Genomic DNA, 18,805 nt, shown 5'->3' on the forward strand with positions numbered 1-18,805 from the left:
GCTGTTGTCCAAAAAGCCACAGCGCTGCACTGGGTCACATGTTCCTTCTTCACCATCGACACACACACACACACACACACACACACACACACACACACACACACACACACCCCGTCCAGAAATACTCACCAGAGCACCTAATGCGGATTCATCCACCGCTGAAATTAGTCCCCAACAAAATGCACCAATTTCCTGCTGTTTGTTTGTTAAAAACAACAGTGAACAGCTGTTTTAAGAAATTACTGAAATATTAAAAAAAATATATTATTTTAACAAGTCTCAGAAATTAAATGACAAAATATGTGGATGGTCCCTGTCCTCAAAAAATACAAAAATAACAGTTTTCTGATCTGACATTGTTATGGCTAACTTTGTTAATGCTAAATCTCAGTGGTCAAAATAACTATTTTGTTAAAGGACACATGTTCTGCACATGTCCAGCCTCTATATTTATATTCTGGGGCTCTCCTGGAATATCTTTGCATGATTTCCAGTTAAAAACTCCTTATTTATCTTCTACTGGTCCTTTATGCAGCCCCTCAGTTCAGCCTCTGTCTGAAACAGGCCGTTTTAGCTCCTGTCTCTTTAAGGCCCCGCCTCCTGATGAGCCCACTCTGTTCTGATTGGTCAGCTTTCAGGAAGCTTCCTCCTCTGGCTCCGGAGGCTACGTAAACAAACTATAGTAGCAGGATTTTATGTCTTTTTCAGAGCAGGTTGAAGCCGTGCATCGCCCGTTCGTAGTCCTACTGCGACCCGCTGTGGTGTTTCTCCTGCTCAGCCCATAGACTTTACATTGTGATGATGTCATGGGTTTTTAAAACACTTTTCTTGGCTCGAGGAAAGTTTTACAAATATAAAACCTCCATTTATCAAAAAATCATGATAGAAAGAGTCATAATTGACGTTTGCAGTTCGAGGTATCGTGTCAACAGTTTTACAGACGTCTCTTTCACAGCGGTGGTCTATGAGGGAAAAAAAATATCCAGCTCTTATTACACATCCATGGTTGAGCCCTGGCTTTTGACTTGCAGGCAGCATTTCTACATACATTCAAGTATGGAACTCAACATCAGAATAGGATATAAATAACAGGAAAAAAAGCTGAATATGGCCCCTCTGAGGATTGGGAACCTTCATCATTGTCATGGTTAAAAACAACAAAGCTGAACTGTTGGAGGGAAACGAGAGGTGAACAGCAGCAGCCTCCTCACTTCAACTTCTATGTTTGTTGTAACTTGTGGCTCTAAAAGAACTTTTACTCACGCTGTTTCCTCCTGTTTGCTCCTGATGGAATAGAGTCATCATTCCTAAAGTCACTTCCCTTTTTTCCTCCTTTACCTGCTCATCCACCTCCTTCTCTCCTTCCTCTTCTCTCTCATTATATTTACCCTCCTTTCTTCCCTTCAACAACTCTTCTCCTTTCCTCCCATCTTTCATCATTTCTCCATCATCCTTCCTTGTTTCCTTCCCTTTTTTTTTGCTTTTATTCTTCCTCTCTTCCCCTCCTGTTCTAAACTTCTCCTTCTTTTTCCTTTTCCATCCTCATTTATTCCTAATCTCACTTCATTCCTTCTCTTGTTTTTATCTTCCTTCCTTTCTCCTGTTTACCTTTTTCCCCCAACTATAACACCTCCTCCTCTTCCTCCTTTTCTCTTCTATTTCTTTCTCCTCCTTTTTTTCCCTCCTCTCATCTCTTCTTTTCCTCTCTTACTCTCCTGGTTTGTCTCTCACTCTCTGTCTCTTTTCTGTTTGTGTGTTTTCTGACAGGACGGCCATACATGGACATGGAGTAGGACCGCCTGACGCCTTCCTCGCTCTCTCCCCCAACACAAAGCCGCTGCCTCTCTGCCGCTCGCTGCTACCAATGCCCCGCAGATTAAACAAGAGAGAGAGAGAGCGAGAGAGAGAGTGAAAGTGAAACACAGAGACAGATAAAGGAAAATTAGAGAGGGCAAAAACAGCAAGCAAAGGCAAAAAAAAAAAAAGAGAAAGAAAGAGAGGAGGAAGAGAGGCCGGGGCGAGCTACAGATCCATAATCTCCACAGCAGCAGAGAGACACTTAGAGGGAGGGAAGGCAACACAGGAGATTCTGTCTATCTTGCAACTTCAGGGACCATCATCACAATTTAATAAGAATTTGAAAGGCTGCGGCGCTGCAACAAATCTGTCTTCAGCGGGGAGGAGAGAGGGTGGGCGAGAGAGCTAGACACAGACAGACAGAAAGAGAGAGAGAGAGAGAGAGAGAGAGAGAGAGGGAGGAAGCAGTGAGGTGGAGGCCAGACACAAATGTTTTAACACTTTCCTACCTGGATTTATATCTTTTTTTCCCCAGCAGCAATAAACTGGTGACGGCAAATATCAGAGAATAACTTTATTATATTTGACTGATATTTTGCTCCTCAAAGACTTTCAACAGAATGTTTTTTTTCTGTGCAGAGTTTGTGTGAATCTTTGAACAGGACTGACAACTTCTGATAAAAGTTTTAAAAAAACAAAAAGGGATATTTGTGCTCCTTCCTGAGAGTTTCACCCTGAGGAGCGTCTTGCAGGTCAGCAGGAGTTTTTTTTCGGGAACTTACCAACAACCTTCCACTCTGCTCGTATAGGATTCACACACCTGTCGGATGCATCCACGTTCCCGCAGCTTCACTGCGTTTTTTTTCATGGCTTGACACCTAACCGCCATCTGACCCCTCCCTCCCCTCTTCCTCCTCCCCCCCCCTTACCCCATCTCCGGCTTCAACATGTCCGCCCGGGATTTATCCGCTACCTGCTGAAGAGGCGAGGCGCTGACCTCCCAGGTTCATAAACTCTACCTCACCCCTACCCCCCGCCCTCTACGAGGACAAAACTCCACTCTCTGCAGGTTGGACTTGCTGATGCAAGATGGCGGCCGGCGTGGCGACGTGGCTGCCGTTTGCGCGGGCGGCGGCAGTGGGTTGGCTGCCGCTAGCCAAGAAGACGATGCCCAAACCTCCGGTGGACAACTCGTCCAGATCAGATGAGATCCTGTACGTCAACGTCAGCGGCGTCAGGTTTCAGGTGGGTGTTGCTGTCTACTGAGCATGCTCCAAAGTCTGGCAGCCATGTGAGAGGAAACACCTGAGTTACAGATGTTTCACCTTCCAGAGGAATCATGTCCAGTAATTATACTGAATGATTCTGCATCCTACGATTAGGAGGAAATAATGTGTTAGAAAGTAGTTTAGTTTAGTTATGAGCACAATTAATAAGATTAAAAAAACATAATGTATTGAAGGAGTAAAAAGGAAAACAAAAGGTTTCTGGAAAAAACATCTAAAACTGATTTAGTATCAGACGAGTAAAAGACAATAAAAAGAAGACATTTGATGCACTTCATGAGTCCTGAGTTTGCGTCCTGTATCCACAATCTTTGCCAAAAAGTGTTTTAAGCTCTTGACCCTGTAGGAACTTTAAACTAACACTGGACATAAAACAATGTTGTCATTAAACCTGATCCAGCGTTTTGCACAATCATCTAACATCAACGTTTTTTTTTGTGGCGACAGACAGGCTTCTTTCACCTTCCACTCCTGGATTATTCTGCAAAACTCTGTGTTTTATTGAGTGATATTTAATATTTTCTACAATATCTGCACATGACAACAGCAGTGTAACGTTTAGAAAAAAGATCCCGGTTATGTGAACATTAAAGTCGACCTCCACTCAGAAACATGTGATTCTTCTTGTTCCTTCAGTTGGATGTTGTTCACTTCTTCTTCTTCTTCTTCTTCAAGGATAAAGTGCTGTTATGCTTTTTCAGGAATGAAAACATCAGACACACATTATTGTTCCAAGCAGAGTATTTTTACGTATTAATACACGTCTGCAGGCGTCTGTGATGGGACGTGAGCTCAGGTCCTTCATACAGATGCACAACACGCCCATCGACTGACCTCAGCTTCACAAACGTTAAATGCATCCTACTTCCTGTAATAATGCTGCTAATGATGCATTAACACTGGATGTAAGTCATGAGTTGCAGATTTCTCTTATATGAATGTAAATCTGCAAAAACCCCGAATTACATCCATAACTGCATTTCCATCCACCTGTTTTTATGCACATTTTCTGTTAATAAAAAAGTAGAAAAAGTAGAAAATCTCAGTGGAAATTTGAAAAAATTTGTTTGAAAGAGTTTCCTGTTGTTGGAGATGTAAAACTAGCCGTGTGGATAAAAAGCAAGTGTAAACATGACATTACGTACATGAATCATGTGACTTAAACGTCACTGAAGAGCTGAAAACATCAGATCTGATGAGGAGACTGTAACCTTCCTCACATTAACACATGAAACTAACAGAAACGTCATATTTCCATCATGTTCTCCATTGTTTAAGCTTTGTCCGCCACTCTTTTAATGACGTCATCCGGTTGTGTCTTCTTCTTCTGCGATGCTTTAATGGCACCGACCGGTGAATTAGCGCCACCTGCTGTTTATCTTCAGGAAACAACTTCTAATATTCACTGACACAAGCAGCCATTTTCTGGATTTTTCTGGAAATTTGGTCTAAAATTTGGATGGAAACTTGACTAATAACAGCATTATTTTCTAAAGTATTTGCTTTCTGTAATATCTGACACATAGCAGGTAGCGTATTGTTTGGAAGGACTGTAGTCACTGGGGGTGTGCCCGAATACAAATACGTTATTCGGCAAAGCACAAATAGTGGGTTTCTTACTAATATTAGTTTCATACAAATATTTTAAAAATGATTTGTTTTTCGGGAAGAGAAAAAAAAAGGTCTGTTACATCACTATCTCAGTGTCTCTCCTCTGCTCCGCTGTGACGTCTATCAGCAGGTCTCAGTGAGGGGAGTCACATCCACCTGCTACATGACGCACATTTCCTAATTTGGACATCACTCCTGGAGCTACTGACTCTTTCATTTTCTAAAATTAAAAGCGTAATAAAAACAATAACAGTATTTTTAGGCCTCTTTCCACTTTTATTCGAATACAAATAATTTTGCTGCCTCAACAAATACAGATACAAATACAAATACTGGGCTCTCTGCACATCCCTAGTAGTCACCCTTTATTTCCACCTCACCACATAAAGAGCACGCTACCTTCTGTATCGACAATGAACGTTGGCACTGGATCAAAATCGTACACTGTTGATATGTCTAATATAAAATGTTGTCAGGCTGCTTCCTAAAAAATTAAAAAAGTAATTATCAACTGTTCACTCACAGTTTTGTACATAAATCATCTGTACAATCAAATGTATTATTTTCTTCCTGTCCTGGTGTTAGAAAAGTATAATATTTGGTAAACTGATTCCAAATTAAAGACACAAACATCAATTAAAGTTTATGATTTGGTTATTGTTAGACATGTTTGACTCTATAATGTTGCTGCAGTGAAACTTAAACATGAAATAATCTAACATCTTAAAACGAGTTTCATTTGTAGTTATCAGAATAAGGAAATCATTTCATGTCGTTTAGGTTGAAATCTAGATCTTTTACATTTACATTAACCCCCCACTGTCCCTCTTTGATATCAAGAATGCCTGTTTCATGTTGCCTTTCTAGTTCTGCATCACCGGTAGTCTATCTTTATTAAATTTTAATTGGATTAACTGAGCTGGATACATTTTCTGCTTGGCTGAAATTGTTAAAGGAGGAGCAGCATTTCAAAAGCATATTACTCACAACCTGCTGCTCATACAGCCTGGTCCGTGGATGACAGAGTTACATTCTCAGTGTCAGCGTCAGGGATGAATCCAGCAGACGTCTTTCCCACAACTTTCAGTACTTTGTCTTCTAGAAATAACACCGAAGTGATACTGTGGCCAATGTTTCTTTTGGTGTCATTTTGGCAGCACTTACAGTTCATAAAATGTAGTTTTCACCTCCTCTGCAGCAGTCTGCTTTTGTTAGACTTTATTTAGCCCTTCCTCAATCTCATTATCTGTGATGTTTGTTCCAGTGAAAGCAGTTCAACACCCATTTAGTCAGACAGCATCGTCTACAAGGAAAATTAAAAAGACTTTCAGAGCTGTTAGCTGCTCACTTTTTCAGATTCATGTTGCCTTAATGTGCTCCCGCTCGGCTCTCGGAGGCTGAGAGTTGTAAATACTGTACGTCTAATCAGCGCATTGATGTGCATTTGGGCAGAAATAATAACAAAATGGCTCTATAACAAAAATAGATTTTCTTGGCTTTCAGGAATCAAGCTGCACTTTCTTCTTGTTCTCCCACTGCAGCAGAAAGTTCTGTCAGGCCTGAGACTACGTCCTGATTTTTAAAACCTAAATGCAGCAGCTACACGTTCTAGTAAAAATAGAGACATAATGCTGCTTTTAATATGGAACAATAACATCTAGGCATAGAACAGGCCCTGCTTCACTCTTACATCTTTCATGCGTCCTGCTCAACATCTCAGTAACTTGTGTGTTAGCGTTTGTTGACATTTGGGAAGTCAAGTACACAATAAGTGTTTAAACATAAGGGAACGTACTGTATATTTGAAATCTGCCTCATTCCCATTTTAAATCGTGTTCTACTTTAATGCCATGCTGGTGAACGAGACATATTTCCATTTCTAGCACTAAATGCACTTTACAGTGATAGTGGTGACAGATTTAATGTTGATTTCAGACAGAAGTAGACAAAAACAGCTTTTCTTTAGTGTGCTTAATGAAAACTCTCCCCAGCTGACTTTTAAACTGGTGGATGGCTACATACATGATATCATGCTAACTCACATCATGTCATGATACAAAAGAGCTCAGGCTCAAGCTCAAAACATCATCATCGTCACTAGCTGATGATAAGACATGAAAATAAAGGATCAGCATTATTTTATCGCAAACTGTATTTAGTTAGCCAAAGTACACTATGAAACTAGAATCTCTTAAAATACTCTAACAGGGGTAAAAAAAGAAAAAAAAAGAAAAAGAAAAATCTTAAAATTGACCAAAACCCATGAAAACCATCCCTGAATTTTACTCTTCATTATGAAATTTTTAAGGTATAAAGTAATGGGTGGTTTTTGTGGTTTTTACCCAATACAAATCATTACATTAAAAATATCTTAATTCATTCCAATCCATTAATTAATCCATTAATTATCCCCTTAAAATCCCATTAATAAATACTTTAATTCAAGCGTTATTAATTGGTAAATTAACGGAATTTTAAGCTTCCAAATTAATTAATGATAAGTAAAAATATAAATGAAGCTGTTATCTTTATAATATCTAAAACCGTTCAGATATTTAATGTAGAAAAACATAAGTTACTTGGACAAATTACAGTATAATAATTACAGTATAACGCTATGCTAACTCTTAGCCTCAGAAGTAATGCTACTGTAGGTAGTAACCTGGTTAGTTGGTCATGCTAACGTTAGCAGCTTTTCTTAGAGCTGACAAAGTTTAATCCATTTCTTATACTTTTACTCTTGTTTTTTTGGGTTTGGAAATGTGATGAAAGAGACTCATTGTGTACAGAGTATCTCTCATTACGGCTCGATGTCCACTGCTTCAACAAATGCAGGTTTAGCAAAAAGGTCAATTATAGGTTCTGCTATTTTTGTTAAATGTCAGAGTACCTCACAACTCATAAAATGTCATAAAATATCACCTTTCGGAGAAATTCAACTTTCAAATGTGTCAACTTCACAGCAGGGGATCGTTTATTTATTTATTTATTTGGCTTCCCGTTAGCCGATGCTAAGTTAGCATCTACTCTGCCTGAGTCCACACAAGTAAACATTACATCATAATGCAAAACAATAGTGTAATGAAATCCAAGCCAAAGAAAAACCAATAACAAACAAACAATGAATCAACAACAATAACACTACTAATAATGATAATAATAACATTCATATGAACAAAAACACAGCATTTCTGATTGGTTTTGAAAGTAAACTTTGCCGTTTCTCCAATGGGAATCCCTGTTGCAGGACACTTGCATTGAAACCAGTTTTCGATCCTCTTTCATTCATCTTTATTTGAGTCTTTTCTCTTCTGTTTCTCCAGACATGGAAGAACACTCTGGATCGTTATCCAGACACGCTGCTGGGCTCTTCAGAAAAGGAGTTTTTCTACAACGAGGACACGCAGGAATACTTCTTCGACCGAGACCCTGAAATGTTCCGGCACATTCTGAACTTTTATCGTACCGGGAAGCTCCACTACCCTCGAAACGAGTGCATCCAGGCCTTCGATGAGGAGCTGGCCTTCTACGGCATCGTGCCAGAGATCATCGGAGACTGTTGCATGGAGGTACAATTATAAGAAATAATCTGCTCCTGTGTTTAAAAGAAAAAGAAGGAGCTGCAGCATTAGTATAAGGTGATTTTCTGTCTTTTTTTAATACAGACATATGCCCATATATTACTGAAAATACCAAATTTTAAATGGATGACAGTGACCTGGGAACTGAGGTAAACAATATGCAGCAGGTAGCATTTAATGAAAAATTCATCATCTTCCTTGGGGACCGGCCATGAAGTTACCCAGCGCATCACTGCTCATCTTTATTCTTTTGTTATTGTTGAAGCAGGATTCATAATGTTCGGGGTACTTCAAGGTTCACTCAGTAAAAGTTGAGGGAATATTGAGTTTTTAAAATTCTATTTATTTAGCTACTTAAAAGTAATGCACCTTAATTGAAGTAAATAATATACAGTCTGGACTGAGTCAAATTATTACACATTTGTCTGTTTCATTTTTGTATCCGATCATGGACTTTGCATTTAGATGAGTATTAAAGATGCAGTGTGTAGAATTTAGTGGCATCAAGTTGAATGGACTTGGCAGAAATGGAATATAATATTCATAAGTATATTTTAATTAGTGTATAATCATCTAAAAATAAAAATCGTTGAGCCTTTATATCTACAGAGGGAGCGGGTCCTCTTCTACGGAGTCTGCCATGTTGCACCGCCATGTTTCTACAGTAGCCCAGAATGGAAAAACCAAACACTGACTCTACAAAGGGCCTTTCATGTTTTTCACGAGATTCATGGCCATTGTAGGTTTCAATCTGCTAGATGCCACTAAATCCTACAGACTGGTCCTTTAAATTGTTTAAGAGGGAGAGATAAACACCACTAATATCAACTTGGGATGTAAGCTGTCTTGACATGGGACTTGTTGGTCTAGACGTTGGACTTGCTGGTCTAGACGTTGGACTTGCTGGTCTAGACGTTGGACTTGTTGGTCTAGACGTTGGACTTGCTGGTCTAGACGTTAGACCTGGTACTTACCTTGACATTGGACTTAGGACTTGATGTTTTTGACCGGGGACCTTCATTGGGGACTGTTATCTTGACTTGAGACTTTACTCTGGACTTTTTGATCTAGACTTTGGATTGGATGTGGGCCTGACTTGACGTGGAACTTGGGACTTTACTGGGGACTTACTTGTCTTACCCTGGATCTTGTACTTGTGACTCTTTGGTCTTGGTTCTGGACTTGTTGTGAGTTGTAAGACAAGACTTTGGATTTGATTACATCTGTGACACAGTCAGTAGCTTGATCAAGCTTGATGAGTCTCAATTGCTCCGACTCTGCAGTCCAGCAGCCATATCAGATATTTTTATAATGGCCTGCCCCCAGTCTTAGTGTACTTTTGTGGGTGCAGTGACCTTTGACCTTTTATTTCTTCCTAATGGTTGACTGTAATGTTGCTTTTTATGCTGCTGCACTCATTAAGTCTCTCAGGAGAAGAGCATCAACAGCTTAATGACTAAAGTGTAAAAACATCAATGCATGTGAGGGGGGCTTACTAACCAGCGCTGCTCTCAAACCCCATTATCAAACTCAAACTCATTAAGACAGCAGTGATGAGCCCTCTGAAACATCCAGCAGCTCAAATGCAATCTGATTTGGCTCTTTATTGCTACAGTTTTTGGCAAGCTCTGTACCTCATCTATCTGTAAGTGATTTCTTTTACGAGTCATAAACAAGTCATTTGTTCCCTCCTCTCTCTCTCTCTCTCTGAACAGTGAATCAACTTCAGAACTCTTTATATTAACACTTTTTCAGCTCTGTCTTCATCGGCTTTTATATCTTTGCATTTATAACTGACCTTGTCCCATGACTCATGAATGAGTAATTGTTCTTCATTTCCTCAGACTTGATCATTTTTCACAAATGTGCTGTGTGATAAATCCTAATTTCTAAATTTTTTTTTTTTTTTTTAACTCGTTCAACACTTCCCCCACAATTTTCCCACAAGGCAGAGTCCACATGATTTTTAATTTTTATTCCTCTCGTAATTTCACAGATTCTGATGATTTTCTGCTCCTTCCCACCACGTTCTCTCTGTTGACATTTAGCAAAATGTTTGAGGCAGTCGTTTAACTTCCTTCAGGGGCTTTTACAGACCAGATTATAAATGACTGTGGAGGATGCTGCTCAATTCATTTAGCTCGTTAGCTGGTAACAGCTAACAGGAAAAGCAAGCCCACCTTGGTCGACTCATTCAGACAAATCAAATCATTGAACAAAGGGGGGGGGGGGGGAGGATAATTCACTTTCTTCAGAGCCATTTTAGTTTTTTAATCAATGTGGATGCCACTGCTGTTAGATAAAATGTAGTTTATTCCTATAAGATCTTGTTAACAGCTACCAGTTAGCAACTCATTGTAGTGGACTGGAACTAATGACAAACCATTAAATCAAATTAAGCAGCACAAAATGATTTGTTGGTATGTTTGTGGGGTCTTAGAGGTTGTGTTGAAAATACGGATCTGTTTCTGCTGTAAGTGACGATTCTGTCAATGTTATTTCTTGTTCTTGTGAGCAGCTACCAGGAAAAGCAGCTAGTTAACCTAACAGCAAAGCTAACACAGCACTAAGCTAACGTGATACAATAATACGTGACATCTACGTCAGCAAACTGTTAGCAAAACGGCTGCATCAATGCACCTAAATAAAATACACTAATACTGTCAATCCAGCTAATTTATAGATAATTTAGGTTTAATTTCCATCTATGACTCTGATGCCATCTGCATGAAGTCACCCAGACAGGATAATGTTTTTACTATTCTGCCAACACAGCTTAAACGCAGCAGCAGCTACCGGTGCATGATGCTAACGTAAATATTTATGCTAAGCTAGCAGCTGTCCAATAGAGCAAGAACCTGACATGATGTTAGTGATTAGCAACACTAAGGTGATATTAGTTAGCAGGGTTAGCTTTTAAAAAATACGTATCTTTACTTTCTATATCCTTTGTTATCATGATATCCAGGTTTGATGCAGGACTTTGGCCTCTGAATTAATGAGTTGAAAAGTTTGCATGAATGAGTAAGCTAATCTTCTTCCTCTTCCTCCCTCCATCTTTCTTTTCACGCAGGAATACCGAGACAGGAAAAAGGAGAATCAGGAGCGTCTGGCGGAGGACACGGAGGCTAACGAAGCGATGGACGCCCCCCTCCCTCCACACAGCACCTCCAGGGAACGACTGTGGCGAGCCTTCGAGAACCCCCACACCTCCACCATGGCGCTGGTCTTCTACTACGTCACCGGCTTCTTCATCGCCGTCTCCGTCATCGCCAACGTGGTGGAGACGGTCCCCTGCCGGCCTCCTAAGGGCAGCGTCAAAGACCTTCCCTGCGGGGAGAAGTACCAGCTGGCCTTCTTCTGCATGGACACGGCCTGCGTGCTCATCTTCACCTTTGAGTACCTGATGCGCCTGTTCGCCGCGCCCAGCCGCTGCAAGTTCATGCGCTCGGTGATGTCGGTGATCGACGTGGTGGCCATCATGCCCTACTACATCGGCCTGGTGATGCCCGAGAATGAGGACGTGAGCGGCGCCTTCGTCACCCTCCGGGTTTTCCGCGTCTTCCGGATCTTCAAGTTCTCGCGTCACTCTCAGGGTTTGAGGATTTTGGGCTACACGTTGAAGAGCTGCGCCTCCGAGCTCGGCTTCCTGCTCTTCTCCCTCACCATGGCCATCATCATCTTCGCCACCGTCATGTTCTACGCCGAGAAGGGCACCAAGGGCTCCACCTTCACCTCCATCCCGGCCTCCTTCTGGTACACCATCGTCACCATGACAACGCTGGGGTGAGTCCAGCATCCGTTTTTATGTTGTGTGTGCGCTGCTGTGATATCTGACATTAAGCAGATTTTATTTTTTGCTTCTGATGACTGTACTGCCGTTAATATCATCGCCATGGCAACACAAGTGCATTTGCCTTTCAGGTTATTTGCTGTAATTGTCCTGTTTTGTGTCGGGACACGGATATGTCATTATTATTGGTTACGGTGGAGAGTTTTACTGTCTGTTTCCACCATGAAAAGCGATGAAGTGTGAGAATCTGTGTGTGTGTGTGTGTGTGTGTGTGTGTGCGCCTCCCACTCGTTGCTTCTCGATTACGGTGGTGTATCTTCACCCTGCTGCCGCCCACACACACACACTCACTGCTGCCAAGTGTGTGTGTGTGTGTTTCTGTGTGTGTGTGTGTGTGTGTGTGTGTGTGTGTGTGTGAGGATGACGGTGTCTTCATCCTGCAGCTCTCCAGCACTGATGTATTATCTGCTGTTCAAAGAGCCTTTTGGAAGCGTCAAAAAAAAAAGAGAGTGAGTCAGGAAAAACCGCCACAAGCTCCGACCGAACCGACCGTGCTGCTCTTTGACATCACACACACACACACACACACACACACACACACACACACACACGTCGAGCCTCTTCCTCTCCGTGCGACGACTCCGTCCTCCTACCTGTCTGTGAACGGAGAGAAAGACAAGAGAAAGTTCAGAAGGTGTGAATGGGGAAAGCGTGAGTAGCAGTGAATGACTCAAACGTTACGGTTCAGTGCGTTACGTAGTAAACCAGCGCTGTGTGAAAACACGCGTCTGAAAAGATTTTGGCTTCTAATGAAACGAAAAAGGGAGATTTGTTTTGTAGGAAAAGGTGTTGAAGGTGCAGTGTTGGTATCAAACCTGGTGTGTGTACTTTGTTTTGTTGGTAGTTGAAGTTTTGTTTCAGAAACTAAAATTTAAAAAGAAAAAAAGCCGCTAACAACACTCCACATACATTATGATACCTGACAGCTTGTATCATAATGTCTTTGGGAAAACATTCTGCCGTCAGTTTAATGTAAATTTTGGGTGACAGAATATCAGAACTGTTTCTGCAGAATAAGGATTATATTCAGTGACATGTGAACGTATATAAGACTTATTAATATACACTCAGATTAAAGGGTGAATTTTTATGGACGTTTCATTTCATGCATGAAAGCTTTTGTGATTTTGGAGACTGTGTATCATACGACATGTAAAGTGACCTCTGTGCTCGCTGACTATTGATGAATCCCTGCGATGTGGAGAGAACGTGGCCTGTAAAACCTTCATAGATATATTGATCATGGAGGAGTCTGATAACAGATATCTCTCTCCAAACGACTGAGATTTGACATCTGAAAATATAACGGCTCATGTTTGGTTGATAACGTTGGTACTCCTCTGCTCCTCTCACCTCCTCTTCTTTCCTCTACTCCTCTCGTTTCCTCTCCTCCCCCCTCCCCTGCTCTCCTCCCTACAAATAAAAATAAACTTGCCTCCTCTCCTCCTCCTCTCCTCTCCTCCTCCTCTCTTCCTCCTCTCCTCTCCTTCTCTCCTCCTCTCTCCTCTCCTCTCCTCTCCTTCTCTCCTCTCCACTCCTCTCTCCTCCTCTCCTCTCCTCCTCTCCTCTTCCTCTCCTCCTCCTCTCCTCCTCTCTTCCTCCTCTCCTCTCCTTCTCTCCTCCTCTCTCCTCTCCTCTCTTCTCTTCTCTCCTTCTCTCCTCTTCCTCTCCTCCTCCTCTCCTCTCCTCCTCTCTCCTCCTCTCCTCTCCTCTCCTCTCCTCTCTTCTCTCCTCCTCTCCTCTCCTCTCCTCTCCTCCTCCTCTCCTCTCCTCCTCTCCTCTTCCTCTCCTCCTCCTCTCCTCTCCTCCTCCTCTCAGTCTTCAGGTCCATTAGTTATCAGCAGGGAGAGGTCGGCCTCTAAATGGATTCTCCAGGCAGCAGAACACAACGCAGACTCAGGCTTTTACCCTCCATTTCCTTCCTCCTCCTCCTCCTCCTCCTCTTCCTCACCTCTCTTTCTACTCTCAGGTTTTCTTTTTTCTCTCTTTCTTGGGAGTATCCCTCCGTTTGTTCTCCTCTTCTTCTTCTCTTCCTTTTGCCTTTTAGAAAAGTTCAATCAATAACACAAACATCAACTTGTTTATTTCCTTTAATTGATTTCTCATCGCTGATCAGAAATTCAATAAACCCTGATGAACGACGCCTCAAACTTATCTGCTCCGATCAAAGACGTTTCCTGTTGATTGATTTCTGTGATTGGATGTGAACTGATCACACAGACCCAGATGTTGCAGATGTTGATAAGTAGATTAAATTCACCTGTTTAAAGCTGCTGAGGGACTTTAGTGGTTTTGCTCAGTGTTACATCATGTGATGTAACACAGCAGCCTTTTCTTTGCTTGTGCATTATTTAATGACGCTGAGAGAGAGAGAGAGTCTTGTTCTTTAAAAAAAAACTACAGGTAAACATGGACAGAATGAGGAGATGAGATCAGAGTTACTTTATACTTCTACTTTACTACATTTGACTTTTTTTACTCCTTTACATGAATTTAACAGCTTCAGATTCAGGCTGGTTAACCAAAATATAATCAACCAATCATTCATAATGTGTTATTATAGATAAACTACTCAGCACCTTTACTGTCTGCATTAATGATGCTTACACAATAACACGTCAATAATTATAATACATTAATATACATTATTATTATTATTAAATGGGTCATTCTGAGTATTTTTACTTTTGGTACTGAAGCATATTTTTTGATTGCAGGACTTTTACTTGTAACTGAGTATTTCTACTCTGGTGTTACTACTTTGACTTAAAGATGCAGTGCAGGATGTTTGTCGCCCACTTCTGGAGTTGTGAGGAATTACAAAAACACCGTCTAGGCCGTCAGCAACACTCCTGTTACACTCCAGAGATCGATCAGATCTATCGGCTCGATCGGCGACATGTGAACTCGTCTGGCAAGAGCGTAAATGTAACGGACGTTCATTAATATGTAAAAGTTCCACACTGCAAGTTAAATATTTAAATACTTCTCAGGTGTTTGTTCACACTGAGACGATTAAATTCATCCTTCGTTTCGCTCCGTGTGATGCTTATTAGCTCGATTTTCCACATTAAAAAAAAAAAAAATCCATAATAGAAAACTGGAAAATTGAATTCAATTTTCTAAAATTGTGTTTTTCCATCTGACAGATGAATGTATAATTAAAGGTTTTGGAATCATTTTCATAATTTTGTATTTATGGCGTCTTAGACGGGATTTAAACGCCTGATTCAACTTGCGTCTGATTGGCTGGCGGCGGGTCTCCAAACTGTCTTCTACGTTCACCCTGGCAACAGCAGAAGCACCTCATAGGCTGTTGGGGAACTTAAGTTTTATAGAATGAATTATTAATTGATCAATCACGAAAATAATCTGCAAACTAGTTGATAATGAAAATGATCATATATTGCAGCCCTACTCAGGTTTTATCAATCAGAACATTGACTAAATGTTCAGACTTTAAAATAAAAATCAATCTAAAAACTGATTATTGGGAAAATGATCAGTGGAGATTTAAACATAAATTGTCAGTGAAGAGTTTTATTGTCCTCTGATGTTCTGGATGGTTTGTTAAAAGTTTTTACAGCGTCATCGTCAACTTTTAGAAACATTTATTGATCCCATTTAGCTTCAAATGTTTTTTTTCTGTGTGTTCTTTCCTCTATTTCTTTCCCATTTTCTCCTTATCTTCCTCCCTTTCACCACATATCCTCCTCCATCACTTCTCTCTCTCTCCTTATTGTGTCTTTCCGTCCCTCCACATCTTTGTCTGCAGCCTGATCTGCTCATTTGTTTCTCTTTGTTCTGTTTTTTTTTTTATCATTGTTTTTCATCATGCTGCTTTTATTGCTTTGCTCCTGTGTTTTATCACTCTGCAAATAAACTGGAAGTGGAATCATAAACCTATTGCAGCCCCTACAGAAGCAATATATGTGAGAGGAAACATAATCTGCTGCAGCTCGTTCAGAGAGTCTCTCTCTGCCAGGAAAACATGCTGCGGCTGTTTGTGTCTGGACTTCAGATAATCCACGTTTTCCTTTAGGTGCTCTGATCAAACTCTGTTAAATTACAATTAATTGACTTCATTTCACAGGAGAAATCTTACATTCATCCACCCACCAAATTTTCTTGGATTTTCTCTGGATTGGAAGCTTGAAAACAGATGTGATAGATAAATGACTTGCAGTATTATCAAGGCTGGGTTACAACCTGGTGTATGACTGGACTGTGTTGCTGTCAGTGATCGAGTCTGTAATGTGAATTCCTGGATATTAAATGTTCATCTGCAAGTAAGTAGCATCACATGACATGGTTAAACTACATTTGAGTAAAAAAAAAAAAAAAAAGGTTATAAATGCAGCTGCAAGAACAGAACTTCCCACTCATATCTTGTGATGTTTAAAAAAGAACTTATTTTAATTTTAATTATAACTATTCTAATTATATGTCTGTTTCTATCTATGTCTGTACACATATGGTCTCATCCGTATGTTTCCGCAGGATTAGCATGCTAGGCTAACAGTCCTGCTAGGCTAACAGCTGTGTGAGTTTATATCCGCGCCGTGACGTGTTTCAGAGCACACAAACACCGTAACCACACAGCTACACCTTATTTTTATACCGTCTACGGGCTACACACAGCACGGTACGACTATGCTAACGATGCTAGCCATGCTAACCGTTTGCTAGCTGCTGTGCAGGCTGGTAAAATGGATCCGTCGTGTCTCTTCGTGTTCACGGGTCGGTGCTGCCGCCTCCGTGTGAGACACTTCGTGCGGTAAACGTGTGTTTTTAAAACTTATTTCGTGACTCTGCTGTAAACGCCTTGAGAACATAACAGAAACTGTTCACGTCATTTCCCTTTCAAAGAGCAACAACCAATGGTGTAACTTCATCACTCAGTGAGTCAGTCAGTCAGTAACAGGGCTGGTCCTGAACCCCCTTAGTGTTAGTGCCTTGATTTTTCTCTAACATGACGCCCAACATGTGATCTGACACATTGAATGCAGGTTGCAGCAGCCACGTGCAGATGTTGCTCAAACACCTGCCCTGTTGGCGTCTGACTGGATAATTGCCCTTTTTGCAAGACGTTTTCTCTATTTTTCTAATCCACGTCTCCCTGACCTGCCTTCATTGGTGACAGTCAGGTAACGATAGTGTTTGTCACTGTTGTGAAATTAAACCAGTATTAAAACATCTCAATACAGCAGCCAAACTTAAGCAACAGCCGGCCATTAAGCTTAACAACGAGCGAGCTAGTCTGGTGTAAAATAGCATCGTCAATGAAAACGAATGAAACAAATAAATATGCAATACGTGGTTAATAGTCTATGCAGTCATATTTGGATATTTCTTTCCTTCTCTCCTCCTTATCTCTTGTTTCCTCCTCTCCTCTCTCCTCTCCTGTGTCAGCAGCTCTTCTGTTAGCAGCAGTATTCAGGCTCCAAGGGCTTTTGGGGGAGACGGGCTTTAGGATGCCACTGGAGCAATTAGCTACAGTCTCTATTAAACCCCCCCGACTCTCACACCTCCTCCCTCCTCACCCTTCACACCTTGCACTTAAATCACTCTCTGCCAGCCATCTATAAGGTGGTATGACTCCCTCTTCCTCTTCCTCCTCTTTCCATCTGTCTCTGTTTGCACTTTTCAGTTTCTTCTTCCTTTGCTCTCTGAGGGGTTTTCACTCTGAGACAGAGTCTGAATTTATTGGTGAACAGGACTTAAAGGTCAATCTGATGAACTTTTACTTCCTGAGTGTAAAAGTGTAGATCCAGTTCAGGTTGATTTTATTCTTAAATATCTGCAGATTGATTGGAAATTGATCTAAGTGGCTCTGGTTGGTTCCTTTGCTCACTGTACGTGTGTGTGTGTGTGTGTGTGTGTGTTCATACTGCTGATCAATGTTGACCTAACAGACCTGTAATGTGAATTCATGTATTCAGTTATTGTTGCCCTTTTTGTCGCTACTTATACTTTTCAATGAGAATACAGTTGGATCATCCAGTCCACATCTGGAGGCATCTGGCTCACATTGTGATCTGGGAAAACTTGTAAGAATTACTCTTAAAATGCAATAAAAAGAACCAACTTAAGGGTAAAAAAGTTTTTCACTGAGTGTGAACAATGAGACACATTTATCAAATGACTTACAGCCGAGTGTAAAAGTTACTTTTTAAAGTCCAGCTGACACTAAACTGCCAAAAAAGGCATTTATTTCTCCTTTGAATAAAAATCAGAAACCAAAAGTGAGAAATTTATATTTTAAATTCTTGCTTTTACATTATTTTAATTAAATATCGTTCCATCATCTGCATACGTAGCTGGAGTCCTTATTTCTATACAGCAAATTAAATCTGTTCATATGTGATAATGTAGCGTTCTATCACAGGCAGAACAGACGGTCACACTGAGCCTGATTGCATCCTGCTACACAACACAAGAGCCACAGACTCTGAACAACAACTCACGTTAGCTTTCCTGCTAAAGTTTCCTTCTTATCTAACTTACAAACATGAACACACGTCTTGTCCTGCAGCTTGTTGAACGAGCCACCAAACAAACATTCACCAGGGAAAAGTGCAGCGCTAATGTCAGTTAGCAGTTAGGTAGCTAATTAGCTGCTCAGCTGCGGCACATTAAACAGCATGTAAACACACCTGCAGATGTTGCTTCGGACC

At 40.9% G+C, this 18,805-nt stretch overlaps 1 protein-coding gene across 1 annotated transcript in view; it reads left to right on the forward strand.

Moving 5' to 3' along the window:
- The first annotated feature begins 2,799 nt into the window (after window positions 1-2,799).
- Window positions 2,800-18,805, forward strand: part of kcnd1 (potassium voltage-gated channel, Shal-related subfamily, member 1) — a 74,610-nt gene continuing 58,604 nt past the window's right edge. The window contains exons 1-3 of the mRNA XM_042408246.1: window positions 2,800-3,042; window positions 8,018-8,263; window positions 11,349-12,061. Of these exons, the coding sequence (XP_042264180.1) occupies window positions 2,887-3,042; window positions 8,018-8,263; window positions 11,349-12,061 (1,115 nt within the window). The 5' untranslated portion in view covers window positions 2,800-2,886. The remainder of the gene's footprint in view (window positions 3,043-8,017; window positions 8,264-11,348; window positions 12,062-18,805) is intronic.

Source organism: Thunnus maccoyii, chromosome 4, assembly GCF_910596095.1.
Source record: "Thunnus maccoyii chromosome 4, fThuMac1.1, whole genome shotgun sequence".
Taxonomy (NCBI): domain Eukaryota; kingdom Metazoa; phylum Chordata; class Actinopteri; order Scombriformes; family Scombridae; genus Thunnus; species Thunnus maccoyii.